This window comes from Aethalodelphis obliquidens, unplaced genomic scaffold, assembly GCF_003676395.1.
Source record: "Aethalodelphis obliquidens isolate GAN/ISIS:26980383/991018 unplaced genomic scaffold, ASM367639v1 scaffold154, whole genome shotgun sequence".
NCBI classification, from domain to species: domain Eukaryota; kingdom Metazoa; phylum Chordata; class Mammalia; order Artiodactyla; family Delphinidae; genus Aethalodelphis; species Aethalodelphis obliquidens.
This window is the reverse complement of record NW_020838098.1, coordinates 66,129-90,093: the sequence shown is the minus strand read 5'-3', so window position 1 is coordinate 90,093 and position 23,965 is coordinate 66,129. Positions and strand designations below refer to the sequence as shown.

At 42.0% G+C, this 23,965-nt stretch overlaps 1 protein-coding gene across 1 annotated transcript; it reads right to left on the bottom strand.

Annotated features, from left to right (window-relative positions):
- Positions 1-240: 240 nt before the first annotated feature.
- Positions 241-23,947, bottom strand: LOC113616552 (elongator complex protein 1-like). The gene is given in 14 exon segments (XM_027099948.1): positions 241-1,036; positions 1,849-2,019; positions 3,125-3,355; positions 6,526-6,619; positions 7,597-7,720; positions 8,789-8,879; positions 9,188-9,207; positions 9,209-9,282; positions 11,847-11,932; positions 15,217-15,297; positions 16,212-16,293; positions 17,978-18,129; positions 18,929-19,092; positions 23,690-23,947. Coding segments are annotated over 13 exon segments (1,461 nt in total). The 5' UTR covers positions 19,080-19,092; positions 23,690-23,947; the 3' UTR covers positions 241-932.
- Between the last annotated feature and the right edge of the window lie 18 nt (positions 23,948-23,965).

The following is a 23,965-nucleotide window of genomic DNA, read 5'->3' as shown; positions in this document are numbered from 1 at the left end:
AAGAACCTAGGGGCAGGACGGGAATAAAGATGCAGACCTACTAGCAAATGGACTTGAGGACACAGGGAGGCGGAATGGTAAGCTGGGACAAAGTGAGAGAGTTGCATGTACATATATATAGTACCAAATGTAAAATCAGTAGCTAGTGGGAAGCAGTCGCACAGAACAGGGAGATCAGCTCGGTGCTTTGTGACCACCTAGATGGGTGGGATAGGGAGGGTGGGAGGGACGGAGACGCAAGAGGGAAGAGATATGGGGATATATGTATATGTATAGCTGGTTCACTTTGTTATAAAGTGGAAAGTAAAAAAAAAAAAAAAGAACATGGGCTCATTAAACAGAACAGAATCAAATTCTGGATTCTCACAGAAATGGACTTATAATTAATAATTTGGCTTCTGGGTCATTTTACAATGCCTATAATGTACCTGAGGTATTCAATTATATCCAACTGTTCATACTATCGTTTCCATAGGAAAATGAATTCTGATTTCCAACCTGAGAGCCTCGAAACACAGCAGCCAAAAGTTCTGCACTGTAGGATGAGACAAACTAGAGACTGCATTAGGTCAGCCGCACATTAACAATGTACGTATCCTCATCTGTGTAGGCAAATGCACTGTGCTCTATCATCTGCATCTCCATCTTTCCCACGGGATATTCCCTGTTGAAAACCCCCGAGGGATGGTGGGGGAATGGGTTCTAAGTCAGCTTAAGACTTATGCTCCATTGCCGCCCATCAGCATATATGACATTCAGATATATAGGTAACTGACTTCCCCAACCAGGCTGAAAAACCAGGGCCCAGGTGTTGTATCTACTTCTTGTTCCACTGAGCAACAGGCACAGGATAAGATAATAACAGTTGGCTGAATTTAGGACTAAATGCTGGCTGCTTCTGTGCCCAGAGTTCCAAGGCAACTAAGAACAACCTACGTGTATCTCTTGTCCTGATGAAGTGTTCTAAGAGAAATGTTAAATCCATTTCCACCCACAGCTCCCAGTTTCACCGTAGAGTCTACACTTGGACTATCACCTAGGGGGAAAAGATGCAAATACTATCATGGTAAGCTACAAACATTTTTCCTGATACCACGGATATGGGGTCCTGCATTTAATGGGTTCTAGAAGGTAATCCACTTTACAAATAAAGCAATCTAGAAAATAACCACATCTCAACCTCTTTCTTAAATTTCTGCCTACCTTTCAGGCTGAGAATTCAAAACTTATTTGAAAACAAGGCTACCACTGCCATGTGCCAGTATAACTTACGATACAACCATAGAATTCACAAATTACAGGTTCTCCAAGTACATCAGGAAAGCAACTAGAAACTGCGAGCAACAGGACTGTGGAAGGACAACTAGATTAGACGCTAAAACACCTAAGTAGAGGTCCTTGTCCTTTCTTGCTCAAGCAGACTGCAAACCCTCTGGCATTCTGTTTCCTCATCTATAAAACAGAAAAACTCCACCTCTGACATAGCTCCTAGGAAAGCTGTGAGATCAACTGAAAATATGTGCAATGGCAATGAAAACTGTAAAACATGTTAAGGATGTAATGAGATACTACGTTCTTTCTAGGATTGAGAATTATTCTTAAATAACTAACCCTTCAAGTTCAACAAAGCAAAAAGAATTGTTCTTATTAGCCAGAGTAGGATTGAAGCCCCCCACACAAACACACAAAAAACCCTACAAGTCAATTAAACATCACAGTAATAATGATATTAATTATAAACTTCAAAATTTTTCGAAGCCCTAGAGCCAACGCAACACCAAACTATAGTTTGCTTTTGTGTAGGAGAGATTTGATTCAGAACATCTTGATAACAGTTTTTGAACATACCACATTTATAAACAAAAATCTGGTTACTGGCATTTAGGACAGCGAGGTCGTTACTCTTTTTAGGGTGTGTGGAGAACATGATTTGAGCTACAGGGTGTGGGAGCAGCAGTCGGTAGGTGCACATGGGAGGTGGAACCACACTCTGCCAGAAGACTGTCACCAATATCCTGTCTGCATGCGAGAGAGAAAGAGGATTAGACACATGGATGTTCAATTTGTAAAACAAGGCAACTGAACAGCACAGTACCACTAACTAATAATGGTGGGAGAAAATATACAGCGATTCTTAAAAGTAATTGTTGGTGTTTTTATCATGAATAAGCTTAAATACAGTGTAGAGGAGGAAAGTTAGTGTCAGAGATCTGTCTATATCTGGCTACTGTCACCTCCAGGCCTATAGCAGTCCATCACGGGGCTTGGAGTTTCAGGTGCCAGGGACTACGGCAAGCAGGCCAAAAGGTCAGAGTTCTAGCTTTAAACCTGGGCCTGCAACCAAGCCAGAATAAACCAAAATCCTTAAAGCACTTCCCTGTACATGGATCTGGTAATAAGGCATATGTGCTTAAGTCCTCTATACAGAACATATGATTGTAAAATCAGTATTATGATCACTACATAGAACATAAATTAGTACACCAACTCACATTACAATCTTAGAAGCAAGTTTTCCTTTATGTCATCAGCAATAAATAAACTGTCTATTCAGGAAAGACTGACTTTCCCTAGTTTCTTTCCCCTCACTAAACAAAAGCCCTCAACCTAATTAAAAAACACCAATCCAATCCGAGTACTAGGCAGATGTCTGTGACTTGAACTGAAGATACTGGACATGTACATAATTAGCAAGCATTATATCAAAAAACAAAGCAACACAATGGAGTGGTGTGAGAGTCAACAGAACGCTTTGTCAGGGCACAAAGACAAGGCTGACACACCAATGCCACAAGCCTACTGTTGTCTTCCTCTCCACCCAGGGTCAGAAATGTCAATGTCTTCAAAGCCCAGACAAGTAAATATGTAAAGGCCATGGTTGTAGTAGAAAAGGGAGTTGAGGGATGTGGGGGGGGGGAGAGGAGAGACTATGGTCCTCAGGGGAGTACACGCCTCACCTAAGGGTGTTCCCATCCAATCGAAACCAAAGCAAGTAAAAACAAACCAAACAACCAGAATAATCAATCAAATAAAAATCCTGCACTGTTTAAGTCAAACTACCACATCTGCAGGCTCCTGGCTCAGGCCCCTTGCAGGCCCATGGACACACTTTTCAGCTCCTTACTTCCATCAACAACAGCCACATTTGCCATGTCACTTAAATTATCTCCTGAGCTCCGGTCAGTCGTCCAGTGCCAGTCATAGCAGAGGTAATGCCAGCCTTGACAGAGAACATACAGCTGGTATGGGGTCACTGGGCCCCACATCAGGGACACAATCTCGCTCTTCCCACAGGTGCCGAAGGGCAGGCTTTGCTTGAGATACCAGTGATAGTTTCCAACAGTCCAGAGCTGAACTGCAGGGGAAAATGAAAAGGAGGCCATCAGAGGCAGGGGCCAGAGGACCAGACTTCGTACCACTTGCTAGAGAGGGATGAGGACACCTTTTTCTTTTTCAAATGACCCTTTCTGCTCAGCCTCTTCATTAAGATAATAATATTAACAATAATTGTTAAAGTATAGCTTTTCATGAGGACAAAATATTAAGCATCAACAAGGTCAGAAGCACACGTGTTCATTTCTGCCTCTACCTTCAAACCTTCATGATCATGATGATGGAAGGCTCCTACCATAGGACAGTGCTTTAGTGAGTTGTTTTTTTTCCCATAAAGACTTAGAAAGAAGAAAACTTGGCAATTAGATTAAAAGTATTAAAACACCCAATCCAAGAGCACTAGACTAGCATCACTATATTGTATTACGCTTAAGATGCTTATTATTTTCTTCCAGGTGTTTTGCATGCAGTTATGTCCAAGGGAGATCAGCATGCAATTACCCTTAAAAGAACAAGACCAAGACCTGTAGAGTGTAGGAAACAGAAAGAAGTTGGTCAAAGAGTACAAACCTTCAGTTACAAGTTCCAGAGATCTAATGTATAGCGTGGTGACTACAGTTAACAATACTGTATTGTATACTTGAAAGTTGCTACGAGAGTAGATTTAAAATGTTCTCACCGGGCTTCCCTGGTGGTGCAATGGTTAAGAATCCGCCTGCCAATGCAGGGGACATGGGTTCGAGCCCTGGTCCGGGAAGATCCCACATGCCACGGAGCAACTAAGCCCGTGTGCCACAACTACTGAGCCTGTGCTCTAGAGCCCAAAAGCCACAACTACTGAGCCCGTGTGCCACAACTACCAAAGCCCGCGTGCCTAGAGCCCATGCTCCACAACAAGAGAAGCCACTGCAATGAGAAGCCCGCGCACAGCAAGGAAGAATAGCCCCCGCTCGCCGCAACTAGAGAAAGCCCACACGCAACAACGAAGACCCAACGCAGCCAAAATAAAGTTCTCACCATAACAACAAAAATGGTAATTATGTGAAGTGAAGGATGAGTTAATCAACCTTACTGTGGCAAACATTTCACAGTATATGCATGTATCAAATCATCACATTGTACCTCCTGAATGTACACGTTGCATGTCAATTATATCTCAATAAACCTGGGAAAAAAAGACCTAATCATGTCAAAGCCAACCTTTGTTAAACAGGTGACACACATAAATGAAGATTTTAATTATATTAAGGAATTTCTTTTCTTTAAACATCTCCCTGATCACTAATTCTTAACTCAGCAGTCACAGCAAATCCAACCTAGTTCTAGAACAAGGCTACTACAATACTTTGACCTAGCTTTGGGTTAAGTTAGACTACATGCTCATCCTCTGTGAAGACAGATGTTGTGGCTGTTCTTGCAGCAACACTTTTATCCTGAGCACATCACAGGGCCAGCCATTAACACCTGGTTAGTCAGTGGTTCTCAACTCTGGCTACACATTTAAAAAATCACCTGGGGACTTTCCTGGTGGCGCAGTGGTTAAGAATCTGCCTGCCAATTCAGGGGACATGGGTTCGAGCCCTGGTCTGGGAAGATCCCACACATCGTGGAGCAACTAAGCCTGTACGCCACAACTACTGAGCCTGTGCTCTAGAGCCTGCGAGCCACAACTACTGAAGCCTGTGCACCTAAAGCCCGTGCTCCACAAGAGAAGCCAACCCAATGAGAAGCCCGCGCACCGCAACGAAGAGTAGCCCTCGCTCGCCGCAACTAGAGACAGTCCGCACACAGCAACGAAGACCCAATGCAGCCATAAATAAATAAATAAATAAAATTATAAATAAATAAATAAATGTCAGTGTTTACAAAAAAAAAAATCACCTGGAAGCTTTTTTTTTTAATTAATACTGATGTATAGTCCCCATTATAACGCACTGAGAGCAACTCTGAGATAAGACATGGATAGCATTTTTTTTTTCTAAAGTTGCAGCCAGGGTTGAGAACTATTGTGTTGAATGAATAAATGAATGAATGAGCTTCTTAATAACATTTCAGTTAGTTCTATTGATTAAAACGTTTGAAAGCCACTCAGAAAATAATCAAGTAAATGAAAGATTTATGAAAAAAATGTTCAGTGCACTATTGATGACAGTGAAAAATTACAAAACTTTAAACGTCTAACAACATAAGATTTAATAAACTGTAGCATAAATGAATATACAGCAAGTTAAAATGATACAGATAGATATCTGAAATGGAAATAGTTTGTGACACACTGTAAAAGCAAGTTACAAAACTGCAGGTATCATACCTACATATTTAACAAAAATGAGATCACAGCTATACTGAGATGTATACATAAAATCAGGAAGACAAGAAAATTTAAATAGTGATTATTACTGAGTGACAGAATTACGGAAGAACTTTTTTTCTTCCCATCTTTATTTTCTAATGCTTTCACATATTACATATACACTGAAAAATACTTATTTACAATTTGATTTACCATTTAAAAGCTACAGAAGATTCTTACTTATATCTAATCTCATTTCTCTTTCACTTCCACAGTATTCCTTTGGCTAGCATTTTGATTTGCTACACTGGTACCATCCATGAAGAGAAAGCACTGATGACTTGTGATGGTTAATTTACATGTCAACTTGGCTAGGCTATGGTGTCTAGTTGTTTGGTCAAACACCAGTCTAGATGTTGCTGGGAAGGAATTCTGCAGATGTGATTAACCTTTATAATCAGGTGACTTTAAGTACAGCAGACTATCCTCCATAATGTGGATAGATCTCATCCAAAGAGTTTATAGAGTCTTAAGAGCAAAAACTAAGGCTTCCCAGAGAAAAAGGAATTTTGTCTCAAGACTGTAACACAGAATCTTGTCCAAGTTTCCAGACTGTGGGCCTGTCCCACAGATTTTGGACTCAAGATTACAACATCAACTCTTCACTGAATTTCCAACCAGCCAGCTTACCCTGATTCTATTTCTCTAGATACCCTGCCTGATACATAACTGAAATCCCTCCCATCAAAAGCTAACCACTCCCTCATCTCTACCTACCCCCCTCAGTTATCTTTGATTCCATTATAGGACTAAGTGAAAGGGATAAAGGAAACTCCACGGCCTACTACTTTCAATTACATTTTATGGGGCAGAAGGCTGAGATACTAGAGCTGTCTTACCATAGGTTTTTAGAGTGGAATTTTCTTCCCTCTGAAGGTCTTCCAGCCATACTGCAAGCACGGTGGAATCTGCATTCCAGAGAAGGTCATTAACCTAGTAGGGAAAAAAGACCTGTCACTGGCCTTTACGTATTTACCTCAAAATCTTTATGATAGCTAAATTCCCTGCTCTCACAAGTCAAATAATCCCACACTTGAGTTGATTCCTAGCTGTAAATTACTAACCTATGGAGTTATTAAACAAATCTCTGTCATCATATGTAGAGGACTTCAAAAAAAATGCATTATGTTTAAATACTTAACCAAATGAAGGTGACATTTTTAGACAATCAGGGAAATTTGAATATGGATGAGGTATTAGGTAATATTAAGGAATTATTACTAATTTTATAAGGTGTGATAATGGAATTGTGCTTATATAAAGAAAAATGTTCTCAACTGTTAGAGAAATGAATATTGAAAATATGATTTTTAAAATTGAAACCCTAGGAAATTTTTACAAAGAGTGTGTGTGTGTGTGTGGGTGTGTGTGTGTGTGTGTGTGTGTGCGTGTGTGGGTGCGCCAGAGAGTGAAGAATAGATGAAAATAATTTTGCAAAATGCTGGTATATATCTGTTGAAAGTAAGTAATAGGTACATGGGAGTTCATTAAGCTCTTCTCTCAACTTTTAATATATTTAAATTTTCACACAATTAAAAATTACCATGATTTGTTTCTGCTCCAGCAAAGATCCAAATGGTACACAACCTCCTTAAGGTTTAAATGTTAAAAATGACAAGTATCTTTATCACTGGAAGAATTATGCTTTTCTCAAAATGAACAATAAAAACTGACATTTTTATTTCCTTTCTGTGTTTTATCTAGGGTGAGGAAGGAATGCTATTTCTTCCCTGCAAAATCTCCTTAATAAAAACAATTTGGTGTGTAAAAAAAATTCAGTCATAGGAAGCCACTATTTTTATTACTGTCTACTCTGGGGCTTCTATTTACATAGCCATATCAAATACAAATCTTCTCTATAGCTGTGGAAAGTCCTCTAAATGTGATGGTAAAACAACTCAGGCACCTACCTTAACCTCATCTTTGAGGAAAGGAAGTGTAAAATGTCCATGGAGAAGTCCATTTTTCTCAAAAAACACAACATCCTGCTGATTGGGTTTATCTTGCATAGATGCAATCAAACTGCCTGAGGGCCTTAAAGCAAACCCAGAGTGTCAGAGCATCCAAAAGCTCATCCAGCTGGCTAAGCACAAGATGAAATTCAGAGAAACAATTCTTTCAGCAAAAACAAAAAGCCTCCATCCAAGGAAGTTTTAAATCCCATGTTTCCTGGCAAGCAGTCACCCTAGTGTGGGACTGTATCTGCCCAGAGGACGTAGTGCCTTTTCCTGATTTGCACAAGGGCTCTATCTGCCCACAAAGACTCACAGATTTAGACTGCACTTGGGTGACTTTTTAAAAGAACCAATAAATTATTTAAACCATTCCCAGTATAATGTCCTATAAAACCATGAACTATTTCTTCAATTATATGACTTCAGCAACTCAGGTAGGTATTTTTAAAGACTTCTCAATCTACTGAAAACACCTTGATCGCCCCATATTGTTTACATTTGTCTCTAGTTTTAATTCAAATACATTTCTCTCTTTGCTCTGTCATCCAATTGCCACTCAAATATTGGTGGGAAACAGATGTCTAAAACCTAGAGACCTAGGTTTTGCCTGTAACAGATGCTACTGAGGCAGGAAATATTTCTTCTATCTATAATCAGGACAGCCATATATCACAAGCAGGTTGTGACCTGCACAATGGTACTAGGCCAACAGGTGAATCGGGCCCAAATCCAGCCTGCGTGTTCCTCAGCAAACAGGTCCCCTTAGTGTGGGAGTTTGTGCAGAGAAAGGAAGCCCTTTCCTAATTTTCACCAAAGCTCTGCTGCCCCACAGAAATTCACAGACTGCAACTTTCCTTCTAAGCACCACTTTCTGTTTTACACGGTGGCTTCATGTAGGCCCTGCCGATAACCTACAAAACGTGTGGGCCTTGGAATGATGAGGTCTGTGAAGCTCAGAATCTACTATTCAAACCACATTCAGACTTCATGGAACTAAAAAAGAAAGATACAGGCTTACAGCCAAATGAGAAAAAGTAATTATCTCTTTGTGTTTTATAAACACCTACATTCAATAGGTACCACCACTCCCACCCTAGTACCAAGAAATTCTCTGGGAAGAAGTTACAAGGTTTCTTCTCCCACTCACTTCCGAGCCAGAGCAGGTCCCACTCCTGCCACAGGCTCACTGGCTGACTGTAAAGCAAACTCCCGGCCTCACACTCTGAACTTTCGAGCCCCTGTGTAGTAGATAGAGGGAGAAAAACAACAATGGCAAAACTTAAAGCATTGTGATAAATGTTGTCAAGTCCGAACTTCCAAACACCTTCCTTATTAATAAAAACTGTCATGGTTTCACAAAGCCAATTAGATGAATCTTGTTAAAAATTCGTATCCAACAGGTAGGAGGCTGGGCCAAATAGCCTCAAAGAACTCTTCTGATTCTTAGCTCTATATTCATTTAACACCTAAACCAGCACATCGTTACCTCATGGGTGTAATGAAAGAAAACTCTCAAAGCAAAAGGAAGAAAAATTTATTTCCATACCTGTCTCTGGGCAAACGACTCATAGCAAAAAACTCTCCATCACCACGCCAGGTAACTTGTGGTCTATGGTCATCCCAGGGCAAAGCAGACTCGTGCTAAAGAGAGGAAAAAACACAAATGTTACTGAGGGCCTTAAATGGCCCAGAACCAAACAAGCCTCAGGCTATCAAAGTTAAACCTTTTATATAAGGTTTAAGCTATCTAGAAATCGAGTTTCACAGAATCCTCAGGTACCCTTCCAGAAGGGCCCTTAGACCCAGAAGTCGAGAGAAAAGAACTTAACAAAGCAAAACAAAATCTTTCTCTGGGCATTAAAAAGTGGCCTCCAAGCATAGCAACGGGGAAAAAGAGCTACAGATCTAGATATTAAAAATAACGAGCTGAGGGCTTCCCTGGTGGCGCAGCGGTTGCAAGTCCGCCTGCCGATGCAGGGGACACGGGTTCGTGCCCCGGTCAGGGAAGATCCCACGTGCTGCGGAGCAGCTAGGCCCGTAAGCCATGGCCGCTGAGCCTGCGCGTCCGGAGCCTGTGCTCCGCAAACGGGAGAAGCCACAACAGTGAAAGGTCCACGTACCGCAAAAAATAAATAAATAAAATGACGAGCTGAGGAATCTATCAGGTAACTATACAAGGAAATTTATGTTTGTCTAAATTTAAGCAGGTAGAGTTTCATTCACTGAGTAAACTTCGCAACGCTGCACAGAGGAGTTAAGAAGATGAGAGGAAGGTGGGCAGGGAAGAGCCAGAGGAGATAAAGCCAGCAGCAGTGATGAAAACACGGACAAGCTCCGCATTCTGCAGCACAGAAAGAAGAAAGGTTTCCAGTGCCACTTGCACCTCCGTCCCGAAAGCCTTGAAGACAGAAGCCAATTCTGTGGGGTTGGGGACAAATGACCACCTGAACATCCATCATCACATTACAGTGATAGGCTAAGTCGGAATGGTGCTAGTGCCACAAGCTGCACAGTAGGGAATACACAGCAGCCTAACAAGATTTATTCTCAATGAAATCGCCCTGTGGTATACACAAACTTCCTCCAGTGAAGGGTTAGGAGACAATATGAGTTACACGGAATGTAGCCAGAAATAAAGTAAGGATGGAAAATGTAACGGCAGGCAGTATATGATTTCATCTATCCTAGAAGGTCAGCTCAGGGAAATTTCCACATATAATATAGACAAAATGCTTCCATTTGCTCTGGCCTGCATCTGGGGATTATCCTCAATTCCTCTCTCTCTCTCTTACCCTACATCTGATCTATTATCAATAAATCCTGTAGCTCTATCTTCAAAATGTATCCAGAAAGAAGGAAAACATAGTTTCATCCAGGAAGGGAAATCAGAAAAAGAAAGACTAATATATACATATGTAGGAAAAGTATAAAAACATGCATGTGAATGATCAACAGTGAATGCAGGGCAGCAGCTCCTTCTGGGGAGGAAGGGGAAGGGTATCAGGAAGGGATACAGAGTGTTTCATTTCTGTCTGTGATGACTTATTTTTTAAAATGAATATTGGTGATAATTATTCTCTATGTGAAAAAAAAGAATAACAAAACAACTTGGCAATAGAAAGGAAAAAAGGATCTTTCTAGGATGACTCATTCCCTAAGGTCTCTAAACAACTTCAGTTTTACTAGAGCAGAAGAGATCTGTCCATTAACACGCTTTACCTGTGAAACAGAGCAGGACCCTATGGTCCCTCTCCACCCCATGTCCTCAGCCTGCCTTTTTTTTTTTTTTTTTTTTTTTTTGCTGTACGAGGGCCTCTCACCGTTGTGGCCTCTCCCGTTGCGGAGCACAGGCTCCAGACGTGCAGGACCAGCGGCCATGGCCCACGGACCTAGCAGCTCCACGGCATGTGGGATCCTCCCGGACTGGGGCACGAACCCGTGTCCCCTGCATCGGCAGGCGGACTCCCAACCACTGCGCCACCAGGGAAGCCCTCAGCCTGCCTTTTGTCTGCAGAAAACCTTTAGCCAAACAATAAGTTTAATCAGAGAAGTGAGAAAATGCAGAAACAAAGGAAAACAGTCCAACGTGACTACATAATAATAGTTTAGTCATTAAGCACAGTCAAGGACTTTTTTAGTTCCTCCTCAAGGGGTATAGATAATATTCTGAGCCATATCCTTTGAACTGTCTTATAGATACTGAAACCCCCACTGGGTGGAAGAAGTTAACTACATGATGACCAGACTGTGGCCATGACATAAGCTGCCACAAATCCAAGAATTGGCCTCAAAGAAATGGGAGCAAGCCGACCCTGCAAGTAAAGACTAACTGTACTTAATAATCAAGATGATGCTGGTCAGACCCCCACATCACCAATTTCAAGATGACTCTCAGAGCTGCCTGTACTGTTTCTGCATATAGCCCCCTCCCTCGGCCTATAAAAGCTCTTGCCCACTGGTTGTCAGGGAGGGGAGTCGGCCTTTGCACAAAAATCCACCCCCAACACTCCCAGCCCCCGGTTGCTGGCATCCAGCGGAATAAAGCAAACTTTCCTTTCCACCAACCTTGCCTCTTTATTGGCTTTAGAGTGGCGAGCAGCTGGACCCCACTTTTGGTAACACCTGGACACCTAAGAGCTCCTGGTGTGTAAGCAGAACTTCCATTTGTTCCAAAGAAAGTTCTTTATCCATCATACCAAGCTTACCATCTGCAGCTGAAAGGCGGCTTGCCTGCCTTCTGATCCATGGAACTGCGTCTCCTTCCTGCCCCAGCCAACAGTGATGAACTTGCCTAGAGAACAATTGAGTGAGAATATGCAAGATAACCAATAAGCTAAATAAAATAAAAGCAGTTTCATAGCTATTCTTCATGAAGTTGGGTCCTCTGAGACCTCTCAATAAATTGACCAGCAGTCAATATTTTAAAAACCTATGTTCCATATTATATGCTGAAGTGATTTTGAAGACGTTGAAATGCCCTTAGTTTGGAAAGAGCTCTACTGCCATCGTATATAAATTCCCTTGATGACAGTCAGCAATCCATCCCCACTTTACAAGGAGAATGAAACATGAAGAATCTATGCAATATGTCCACAGATAACAAAACATAAAACTCAAGAAGACAAGAGCTGGGAACAAAATTCCGATTGTAAGTGTTCAATCCACTAAATGTATCCAACCTCCCTGCTAGTGTTGGAAGAGACCATGATTATGGAATTCAACCACTCACAGAGACAGAGACCGAGACCCCCTAGTGACAGAGGCCAAAATTAGAACACAGGGCTTCTGCCTTCCAGGCTGGGCTTCTTTCTAAATTATAATGCTGATCTTACCTGAAATATAAAGTCAGAGTTGCTTGAAATAATGCAGCCTTCTGTTGCTGAAGGTAGGACTTAACATCCACCTATAAGACGTACTACAGAGATGCCCCTGAAAGCATTGGCCAGATCCAGGACCCAATATTTCCCTCCTATAACTGATGCTGATTCTGACGATGCAGGGCTGTTTATAATTCCTATAAATTATGGGTCAGCATGACCATTTCCTGTCTGCTCTGCTTGGGCACATCCAAGTATTGTAGTACCCCAAAGCATACCTTGCTGCTGTATACAAACAGTAGTGCCTATCCTGGTGCAGACCCCTGGGCTTCTATCCGAAAGTTTCCACAGAGAGATAAAGGGTCAAGGAGCAAAGCAAGACAACTTTTCCAGTGGGATCAGATAATAAGTGGTGGAGTTACAGCAGGAATCAGTAAACTACAGCCTGCATCTGCTTTTACAAATAAACTTGTATTGGAACACACTTCTTTAGGTACTGTCTTTTGAGTGTTTTCATACTACATCAGCAAAGTTGAGTAGCTGCGGCTTCCCTGGTGGCGCAGTGGTTGAGAGTCCGCCTGCTGACGCAGGGGACACGGGTTTGTGCCCCGGTCCGGGAAGATCCCACATGCCGCGGAGCGGCTAGGCCCATGAGCCATGGCCGCTGAGCCTGCGCATCCGGAGCCTATGCTCCGCAACGGGAGAGGCCACAAGAGTGAGAGGCCCGCGTGCGGCAAAAAAAAAAAAAAAAAAAAAAAGTTGAGTAGCTGCAACACAGACCATATGGCCTGAAAGCGGAAAACAGTTACTATCCAGTTCTTTACAGAACAAGTTTGTCGACACCCTGGTTAGAAGAAAAATATCTATTCACCACTCCACAGAGTGACTTTTTGTACTGACAAATACATTTCTGAGACCTAAGACCCTGACTTGGACTCCCTCTCCTTTGATTTACTCTATTAGACTTCTTATGGAAAAGTCGGTGGAATGAGCCAGGTCCAGAGCACTTTCCCATGCAAAGATGTGTTGGTTACTACCTCTATGACTACCCTCAAAGCTGGATGCCCCAGAGTCCCACCCTGGGCCCTAGATCCAGCACCATACCTGCTCCCTGAGCAGGCACATCTAATCCCAAGACTATAAAGATTCCCCACATGCCAGTGACACCCAGTCCACAGCTCTGGCCTCTTCTGAGCTTCAGCCCCTTCTACTCACCTGCTTTACTTGGTGATCCCATACGGCCCTTAAACAAATCCAAAAAGGAACTCATCACCCACCCTTTACAGACCAGCACTTCCCCCACCTTCCCTCTCAGATATTTACATCTTTATTTCCACCACCTGAGCTTCTGGCTAGAGTCCTACTAAACTTTCTTCTTCACCTTACATACCCAAAGCCTATTTATTTCACTTTCTAAACTGGTACTTCTCAAACTAGCTAGGGCAGGAGGGGAACCATGCACATATATTCAAAAAAAGTTTCCCATAATTCCAAAAAATGTACTCCTATCCTCATTGAGAATCAAAATTTTCCTGCATTTTTCCCTTTTCTAGACCCACACCTACCTTCTTTATCTCTCACCTGGATTCCTGTAGCAACCTCCTACCAGATAACCCTGTCTCGTCTCTTCCCTCTCCACCAATCAATCAATCTTGCATCATCAGAACCTTTAATGACTGATCTCCTATAACTTAATGTCCAAATTCCCTATCAAACTTAATCAAAATCCCTCCCCTTTATTTCATTCCACATCCATGTCCTGTCACTAGGTAATGCTGAAGTACTCATAGTTGCCTGAATAGGCCATGCTGTGTCAAAGGCTTCTATGAAACATCCCTGCCTTGGAATGAACTAATTCACTTGCTTGGACCACTCCCCCACCCTCAACCCTCATTTACCCAACACCAAATCAGCCAAAACTCAGCTCAAGTCGGCCTCTTCTGGGAAGTCTTCCGTCCCCATTACTCCCTTTCTCTCCTTATGCTACCCTAATTCCTGCACATCCTGTTATTATTGACTCCTTAAGGGAAAAGATGAATTAGCCACAGCACCAAACACACTGCTGGGTTCATACTACCTACTCAAACATTATTTCTGAACAAACAAATTATTTTTGAATGAATAAATGAGTAGCACCTTTCTAAATGATTTCTTACTTAGTAGAACGAGAAGTCATGAGGTTAGACCTCAGCAAAAGTTAAAATACCATCTCCCCTATCCTTCTCCTCAATCAGGCCAGCTTCCTGGTGCCCTCAAGTTGGCCAGAGCTTCTTATACTCAATAAGCATCTCCCCTTCAATAGTTCCACAGCCTAATGCCCATATCACCTCAGCTAGATCTTAGCAAGAAAACAATATGATGGTTCCCATGAAAATTCAGGTCTAATCAGCAGGAACAAAAATCAGCTCTCTATCCTGCCTCTCTTGTCTTCTCCCCAAAACTGCACCTCAGAAATGCTCTCCTTATTCTAGCTAGTACAGTCCTTTCCATTAAACACCCCGGCTAAGCCTGTCCTGGGGTTTGGGCAACAACTACCCAGATGATTCTAAGCACAGATCCCTATTCCCCAAGTTATTGACCAAGCCAACTCTGAGACTTGGAGAGGCACCAGAGGTATGCCTTTTAAAATCTGGAATGAACTAAAGGAATTGGGCTATCAGACAGTGAATTAAGTAAGGGTTTAAGTTCTTTGGGCTTATGACGTGCCTATTAGTGTGCAAGACAAGTCACAAAATGTTTCAAACAAAGCTACACTTACTTTCACCAAAATCATCCTGGTGGATTTGCTGTTCCATGATTGGTTCAAACTCTTTTGTCACCACAATTAGGGTCTGTTGACCTTGGAGGAGCACAAACAAGAATGATTCTGTTCTCATTTAGCAAATCTGCCATTCCGTAAGTATCTATAGCACTGGAAGCTACTGAGCTGGAGTGGAGGAGCTTATAGTCAAAACAGGGAAGACAGAATTTATTCAAAATGTTCTGACTCTCATTTTTTTTTTTTTTTTTTTTTTTTTTTTTTTTTTTTTTTTTTTTTTTGCGGTATGCAGGCCTCTCACTGTTGTGGCCTCTCCCGCCGCGGAGCACAGGCTCCGGACGCGCAGGCTCAGCGGCCATGGCTCACGGGCCCAGCCGCTCCGCGGCATGTGGGATCTTCCCAAACTGGGGCACGAACCCGCATCCCCTGCATTGGCAGGCGGACTCTCAACCACTGCGCCACCAGGGAAGCCCGTGACTCTCATTTTTATAAAGAAGTTTTGACTGGGTACGTCACCTAGTGCTTATTCTCAGCTATTTATGTATGTCAAGCTAACATTAAAGTCCACATAGCCCTCCTCCACTAACTTCAACGATTTAGTCAGCAAGATATCTCTTCAAATGTATACCTCATCAGGGTGCTAGTTTGCAGAAACTCATCTGGAATGAAAAGACTTAAGGGAAAAAAATAGGACTGGGAGAGCAGTTCTTAGAATCAGTTTATTTTATGTAGCAACTCTTCCTCTTAGAGTAGATTAAATATTGCTGACTTTTAAACCATAACTATGGACCTTAGCAGCAACTTTTAAAAACAATATATTAAGAAGTAAAACTAAACTCAAAACCACCACATTCCCTATAGATTATCATGCTGGTATCCTTGTTCCAAGAAATGTTTTTTTTTTTGAAACCTAAGCACCCTAAAACTTAAGCCTATGAGATATTAGGAGTCATGTTTTATAAAAGTCAAGAATTAGGGACCAGTGACATGCTTACCTGTGGCAAGAAGCACCAGTTCTTGGTCAGGACTCCAACTCATGACAGAGATACCACTGGCTACACTCCCGACACATTCCAGCTGAGAGAGACATTTCAAAATGTTAAGGGAGATATGAAAATATAAGCATCTCAGTAAATATTTACTATGACCTTAATCAAAACAATTAACAAAACACACAAAGGTGAAATTATTCAGTGAACACTTATTCAGTAACAGGTATTAAAAGACCAGGCATGATACAGACCATAGGGACTGGAGGTGACTACGGCCACTCCATTCCTCCCGTTAAGGAGATAAAAGAGAGATAAAAGATGCCTCTACAGCAGGGTTAGGGATGTAACCGAGGTCTCTGGGAATTAAGTGGGGGCCCAGAGCAGAGACTGACAAACGGCCCCGGAGAGTCCAGGAAAGCTTCTCTGAGGAGGTGCTTTGAAGGGTAGGAATAGGGCTAGGAGGAAGAGACTGGCGGGGGGGGGAATGTGCAGTTAAAAAGAGCTGTTAAAAATCAGCTGCAACTAGAGCATAAGGTATATATACACACAGGAATGATGGGGGTGGGAGGTGAGGCTAAAAAGGAATTTGGGGAACAGATAGTGAAAGGTCTTATAAGGCACAATAAGGAACATGGATTCTGTCTTGCAGACACTGTGATGCCACAAGCATGGAGGATCAGCACCATCTGGTGGAGACCAATGGATTGGAGGAGCTCAGTAATTAGGAAAAAGTTCTACAAAATGTTTTGAAAGTAAAAGCATACCTTTTAAATGTGAGAAATACTAATTAAGTTATACTTGATGGCTTTGATATTTATCACCATGAACTGAGAACAAGATTTATTGTTTGACTAAATGGAACCGTTAAAAGCAAAGGTGCCAGAGTTAGACTGCCAGGGTTTAAATCCCACCTGATAACTGTTTGACCTTGGCCTAGTCATTTAAGCCCTCTGTGCCTCAATTTCCTCTTCTGAAGAATGGAAAAACAACAATCTACCTCATAAGGTTGTAGTGAAGATTAAATACAATTTTGCGTGAAAAACACTTGAAAAAGTGCCTGGCACATTGTAAACATTTAATAAATGTCAGCTGCTATTATTGTCCTATGATTAGTAATATGACTTGTGATACATCCATGTTAAAGAGATCACAACTAAGGGAGTAATCAACAAAGTTTAAAAAGCTGTCAAGAAGGTGAGGATAGAAATCCAGAAACTCAGCCTTATGCTAAGTAGAGAAGGAGGCAAATGGTTGAAATCTATCTTCTCTGGTAGTTACAAGATGTGCACATAATGATAGCATTATCACCTTAGCACCTGTAGTTCAGGGACTCTTAAAAGTTAGCCATCAAGGAGAGGCTTACTCGGCATTCATAAAAGAAAACATAAGCCATATAAACACTTCAAAGACTTCATAAATCGAGAAATAAAGGTTACAACTCAGGATCAGATTCTAGTAAGAGGTGAGCTATACCATACAAGAATGGCCAGGTTTGAGTTTTTGTTAAGTTCTTATTTGGAATGTTCTGATTGTTCTAATTAATAAATGCACTAGACAAAACTGACTTTTAGAAGAATCCTGAAATATAGCTAAAGCCATGCCAACAATTTTCTGTAAAGACTTATATAATGCAAAGACTTTAACTTGCAAAATGCTTAAATATTATGGCTCCTGACATTTTAAACTTCTACGAAAAACTAGTGACATGAAACAAAAAAAGGCATTTGAGGATGCCTAAGATTTCCTCCTCACTGGTCTCTTCCACTTACCTGGTGTGTGTTGAGCTTGCAAAGTAGGACATCTCCAGAGGCTGTGGCCACACACACAGACTCGTGATCCAGCAACTCCTGAATACCAACAGTGCAGCCACTTCCATCCTCTGGGAGAAAGACTTCTGCCACCAAAGGAGTGTCATTTTTCATTTTTCACCTTTCACCAAAACAAACAAATATGCAAATTAAGTCAATCTACTTTCAAAAACAATTCACAACACTTCCAGAAATACTTTTTAATGTTTCTTTTATAATATAAAAGCTTTCTAAAATGTTTTTTCCTAGATTAAAACCCAAACTTTCATTTGAGAAATATCACAACACTACCACCTTTAACACAAAACACAGTTAATATGACCTTTGTGGCACGCAAACATAAAAGCCTGGTATCTTTGAAAATATCCAATAAAACATGAAGCTGATAACTATGATTTCCTAAAATGGACACGGTATGGGGAAAGGGGACTAATAATGTAATCACCTAAAATACATTAGTAGCAAACTATAATTAAGGGAAGATATCAGAATCAACCTAAAGAGCTTTTAAATATACATAAGCTCAAGCTCCAGAAGTGAAGATTCTGATTTAGTTGGCATGAGATGGTGACTGAAACAGTTTAAAAAGCCCTACAGGAAATTTTCATCTGCATTCCCACTTAAGAACTGTTAATAGATAGTATTTACATGGTAGAAAGGGTAAAAAGTAGGGCACCCCCACAAAATACAATGTCAGAGTTTTGCCAACGTAGATTAAAACAGAAGCAGACTAAAAGATAGGGTACTAGTTAAGTTATGCCTAATATGACATCAGTATAAAGTGAAGGGAGTGTTCATTTGGCGGGACATAAATTCAGAAAGATTTAAAGGACATAGTATTTGGGGAAGCAAGTTTGGAAAAAGACAAGTCAAGAGTCATGCCAAGTGCTAGCATCCTCCATCAGTAACTTACCTCTCTTGTGACAGTGTCTACTTCTATCAGTCCATGTTCTGAGCCAAGGAGCACTGTGTCTTGTTCAGTTCGGAGAGAGAAGCACTGAGGTTTCCTTGGAGCCTGAATATCCCTGAACTCCAAGCTCCGAAATAACTTTAGATTTCTCATGATGAAGCGACTCCTGAAAGAAAAGTACAAATATCTCTCTTTTTAAACATCTTTATTGGAGTATAATTGCTTTACAATGGTGTGTCATTTTCTGCTTTATAACAAAGTAAATCAGTTATAAATATACATATGTTCCCATATCTCTTCCCTCTTGCATCTCCCTCCCTCCCACCCTCCCTATCCCACCCCTCTAGGTGGTCACAAAACACGGAGTTGATCTTCCTGTGCTATGTGGCTGCTTCCCACTAGCTATTTTACGTTTGGTAGTGTATATATGTCCATGCCACTCTCTCACTTTTTCACAGCTTACCCTTCTCCCTCCCCATATCCTCAAGTCCATTCTCTAGTAGGTCTGTGTCTTTATTCCCATCTTACCCCTAGGTTCTTCATGACCTTTTTTTTCCCTTAGATTCCATATATATGTGTTAACATATGGTATTTGTTTTTCTCTTTCTGACTTACTTCACTCTGTATGACAGACTCTACGTCCATCCACCTCACTACAGATATCTCAATTTTGTTTCTTTTTATGGCTGAGTAATATTCCATTGTATATATGTGGCAAATATATACAAATATCTCTGGATGAAGCTTTTATTTCTCTGAGAAATAGAAACAGCTTAGTAGCAATAAATGACACTCCAATATAAGCAAAATGATTCAGGGAGCAGAGAAATTAGAATAACCAAGAAAAAAAAGGAAAAATAAATGATCTAATCTGAACCCACACAGAGATGAGTGGTAGCAACATAGTCAATTGTGTAAATCTATGGTCTACAAATTGAGGCTGTGAAATCTATTTTACGGTCTCACTCTTTGAAAGAGGCAAGATTCTCAACTTCAGAGTTTTCTCTTCAAAAAAGATTTAAGATCAGTTATTCTGCAGGAAAGTTGAGAAGAATGCAATGAATGAGAAAACACTTTATTTTTGCACATGAGGATGTTTTCATAACTTGACAGATTTACAAAATAATATAAAAATCCACATATATATCCTGGCAGTTGAAGAAAATAAAATTACTTTAATACCACCAACTACATTTATTTATAATCTGGCTCTATATCTTCATTAAAAAATTAAAATTGAAATCAAACATAGAAATAAAGAAAAACATTTATGGGACCTCCCCGGTGGTGTAGTGGTTAAGACTCTGCACTCCCAATGCAGGGAGCCCGGGTTCGATCCCTGGTCAGGGAACTAGATCCCACATGCATGCCACAAGTAAGAGTTTGCATGCTGCAACTAAGGAGCCCACCTGCTGCAACTAAGTAGCCTGAGTGCCACAACTAAGACCCAGCACAACCAAATAAATAAATAAATATTTGTTTTTAAAAAAAAGAAAAGGAAAGCTTTTATTGCTCTCAGGGAGAAAAGAAGACACTATGAAATTACAACAGTATACTTCAAAATGATGACCAACAAGTCGAGGAGCTTGATAACCAGATATAACTACTTCACATTACTCCACTTTCCCGGCCTGATTTTCACCAGGGCAGTAGAAAAGCTGAGAAAAGAACGATCAATAGGAAATCTACTTTGGTCTGGCAAAATCAGACTTGTTTTAACATATAAATTATCTAAGAGGGAAAGAGAAAAGTTAACGTGCTGTATATTTATATCCAGACCCCTTTAAGGTTTATACTATAATTGGAAGTCCCTAACTTATGGTAGGAGTGACAATTACACCATCCACACTGGCCTTCTTGTCACCTTAATCCAAGGTGAATTCTCTCATCTTGCATTTCATACTTATGACAATGAAAGTATAAACATGAGTTAACCCTTATACTACATAGCAGATAAAATGTTAAGTGTAGTATGAGTGAGACAACATAAAATGTGGGTTAAGAGGAAGGCAAGCCCACACATGGTGGAAGCGAGGAAGAGAATCAAGGCAAACAATGGTCTTGTAAGCTTTCATGACATTTATATTCAAGAACTTCTAGAAATTATTCGAACCTGTATTACACCATGAAGACTTTTTATTTAGATCTAATTCTATATAGAAAGCTTGGGTTTTTGAAAGCATATAAAAATTACATTATCTTTCATCTTGAAATAGCATAAAGATGACCACTGACATAGATCTGAGAGGATGGGTAGATTTGAGATGAGAGGATGTCTGACTAGAGGGGAGTAAACACGGGACAGAGTAGCAAGAGATGAAAACAGGCGAGAGAAGACCAGGTGTATTTCATCCTGGTTTAACTAATAATAATTATGCTGTTATTGTTGCCATGATCAGAGCATCAAAATGTCTCCCTGTGAACTTGGATTCTATTCACCAACAATCTGTGGAGCTCTGGGGTCCGTGGACCCCAGCATAAGAATTTGGAAGGCAAAGGCAGAAGGAGCTGAGGAGGACTCCCTTTTTCCTGTTACCTTGCTGTTTCAGTCAATATCGCCCCAGCAATGGGCCTTCATCCTTCCAGGGGCCCTTGGTCCCAGCCTCTAGCACTCCCATGACCAGCATGATAACAAGCACCCCAGAGGTACCAGCACTAACCAGGCAGGTGCTCCCCTCCAGGTGCCTGAAATCTAGTAACATGGAGCTACTCCTCTGAATTCCAGAGTTATCAACATCAGCTTTATAATGCCTCTCCTCCAAGGTTAGGTCATGATAGCCCCAATGGCTTCCCTTGTTTTGATCCTCAGACCTAGCTAAGTGTTGTAACTTCTTCCATCAGTTTACTTTTTTAGTTACTTCACTGCTCCCTTTTGCTCTTTGTTCCTCCAGCAGCTATTTAACCAATTCTTCGTTTTAAATTCTGTTGAAATATTGTGTGGTTTCTGCTTTCCTGACTGGACCCTGACTGACAAACATATCAAACAACCTGAGTTTTCAAATCACTGAGCTTTCAAAATCCCCGGCCAAGTGTAATAGGGAAGAACCTTTTGTATTCCATTACAAGTTAATCACTAAAGGGATGCAGCCGATAAGCTTAAATTATACATAATCACCCAACTCTCAGAACCCTGACTCCCAGGTAATGAGCATTAAGCTAAAATACTTTTGTTTAGCTCACAAGAAACATCCTGACCAGGCCCACCTGTGAATGACTGCAGGGAGGAAGAAATTAACACATAACCCTCTGGAGGCTGATGGGAACCAGGAAATGTTTGACTTTACTCACTCCACTTTTAGTATAAAAGAAGCCTGAATCCTAACTCAGGCAAGATGGTTCTTTGGGGGCATGAGCCCACCGTCTTGGTTTGCTGGTTTTCCGAATAAAGTCGTTATTCCTTGCCCCAGCAACTCGTCTCTCGATTATTGGCCTCTCGTGTGGTGAGCAGTACAAGCTTAGACTTGGTGACACAAGGGCAGCTCATCATTCATCTCCTTCCTCCCCAACCCTTCCAGCCTCAAAATGAACTTCTCTAAAATTTCACACCTATCATCCTTATTCCCTTACCTTCTCAGAAGTGTCCTACTCTTTTTCAAGACCAGCAAAGGAGAACCCTCCAAACTCCCCCAGGACCTTGGCTTATCAGTACCCTTTCTTTTACATCTGCAATCTCCAAACTCCCCTGCCCTCAAATGAATCATCCTTTCTCAGCCCTTAAATGCGCTAAAGATCTCTCCACTCCATAGATCAATTCTGGATCCTCTCTGAAATTTCTGACAACGCCTCTATTTTCTTCCCTTGCTCCTTCATCCATCCACCTCTTGGCTAATTATCATGCCCATGACCACAAGTACCAAACAGATCACTAATATGCTTAGTAGATCTAAATGTCTAGCCCTGACCCTCCCTAAACTGAACACTAAGCTCACATTCTCAACCTCCTGCTGTTACCACAGGGATTTCTCAAAAGCACATCAAATGCAACCTGTTAAATGAAGTACCTGCTATTCTCCACCAAACTAATTTCCCCTCTGGGGACATGGCATTCCTACTTTCTCTGTCCTCCAAGCTGAAACTGTGTGTCTGCTTCCCTTTTGCCCACACTTTCACAGTAAACTATTCACTGGTTACTGCCCTGCCTGTCAGTGTACAGTTTGAATCCTTTACATAGTACGTAATCCTACGATCCGGTTTGTGGCCTACATCAAATACCGACTGAGCACTTGCTAAGTGCTAGTCTGGACAAGAGATGACTGACAGTCACTGCCTCCTCAGAGGTCACAGCTTAACGGGGGAGAGGGCCACATAAGATACCACGTTACATGGAAATGCACGGGGACAACATCTCCAAGGAAAAGTTGCAGATGCGAGAAGGGACTCGCAGCACAGTACCTAAACTTCTCTCTACTACCGTCACCTTCTATCATGCATTGTTGCGCTTTAATTGGTGCATATCTTGGTTCGGCGGTATGGTCTGCAACTGCAAGGAATCCGGAGACTGGGTAAGTGTGCAGCTGGGGGAGCAGCATGTCATTCCCCCTCCTGCCGCGCCGCGCAGAGCGCAATGATGGCCGCGGGTGCAGCAGGCGCCAAGTCTGCAGAAAGAGGACTCAAGGAGGGCAGAGGTGGTCAAGCCGCACTTCACTCCCAGACCAGCAGCAGGCAGCGGTTGGGCGCTAAAGGGTCCCCTTCATCAGGACACCCTCTGGCGGACAGGGCCCGTTTCCGTGCCCCCACCCCAGCTAGGTCGCTCGAACGCTCACCTACGCCGCGCTCTGAGGACCCCCAAACAGCGGTGCGTCCGCCCAGGGCTGCGCACGGGCCTCCCTGTCCGCTGCTTCTGAGCTCTCGCGACGCGCACTGGGTCTCCGAGCCGCCGGGCCGCTCGACCCCCTCAGGTAGTGGCTGAAGCCGGGCGAAGGGGCGACCGGCGAAACACTTACTCGCAAGCGAAGATACCCCGACACGCGCCGAGCGGCGCGGGAGTGACGCCGCGAGGCAGGGGGGCTGTAGCCTGCCTTCTTCGTCGCCCCGCAAAG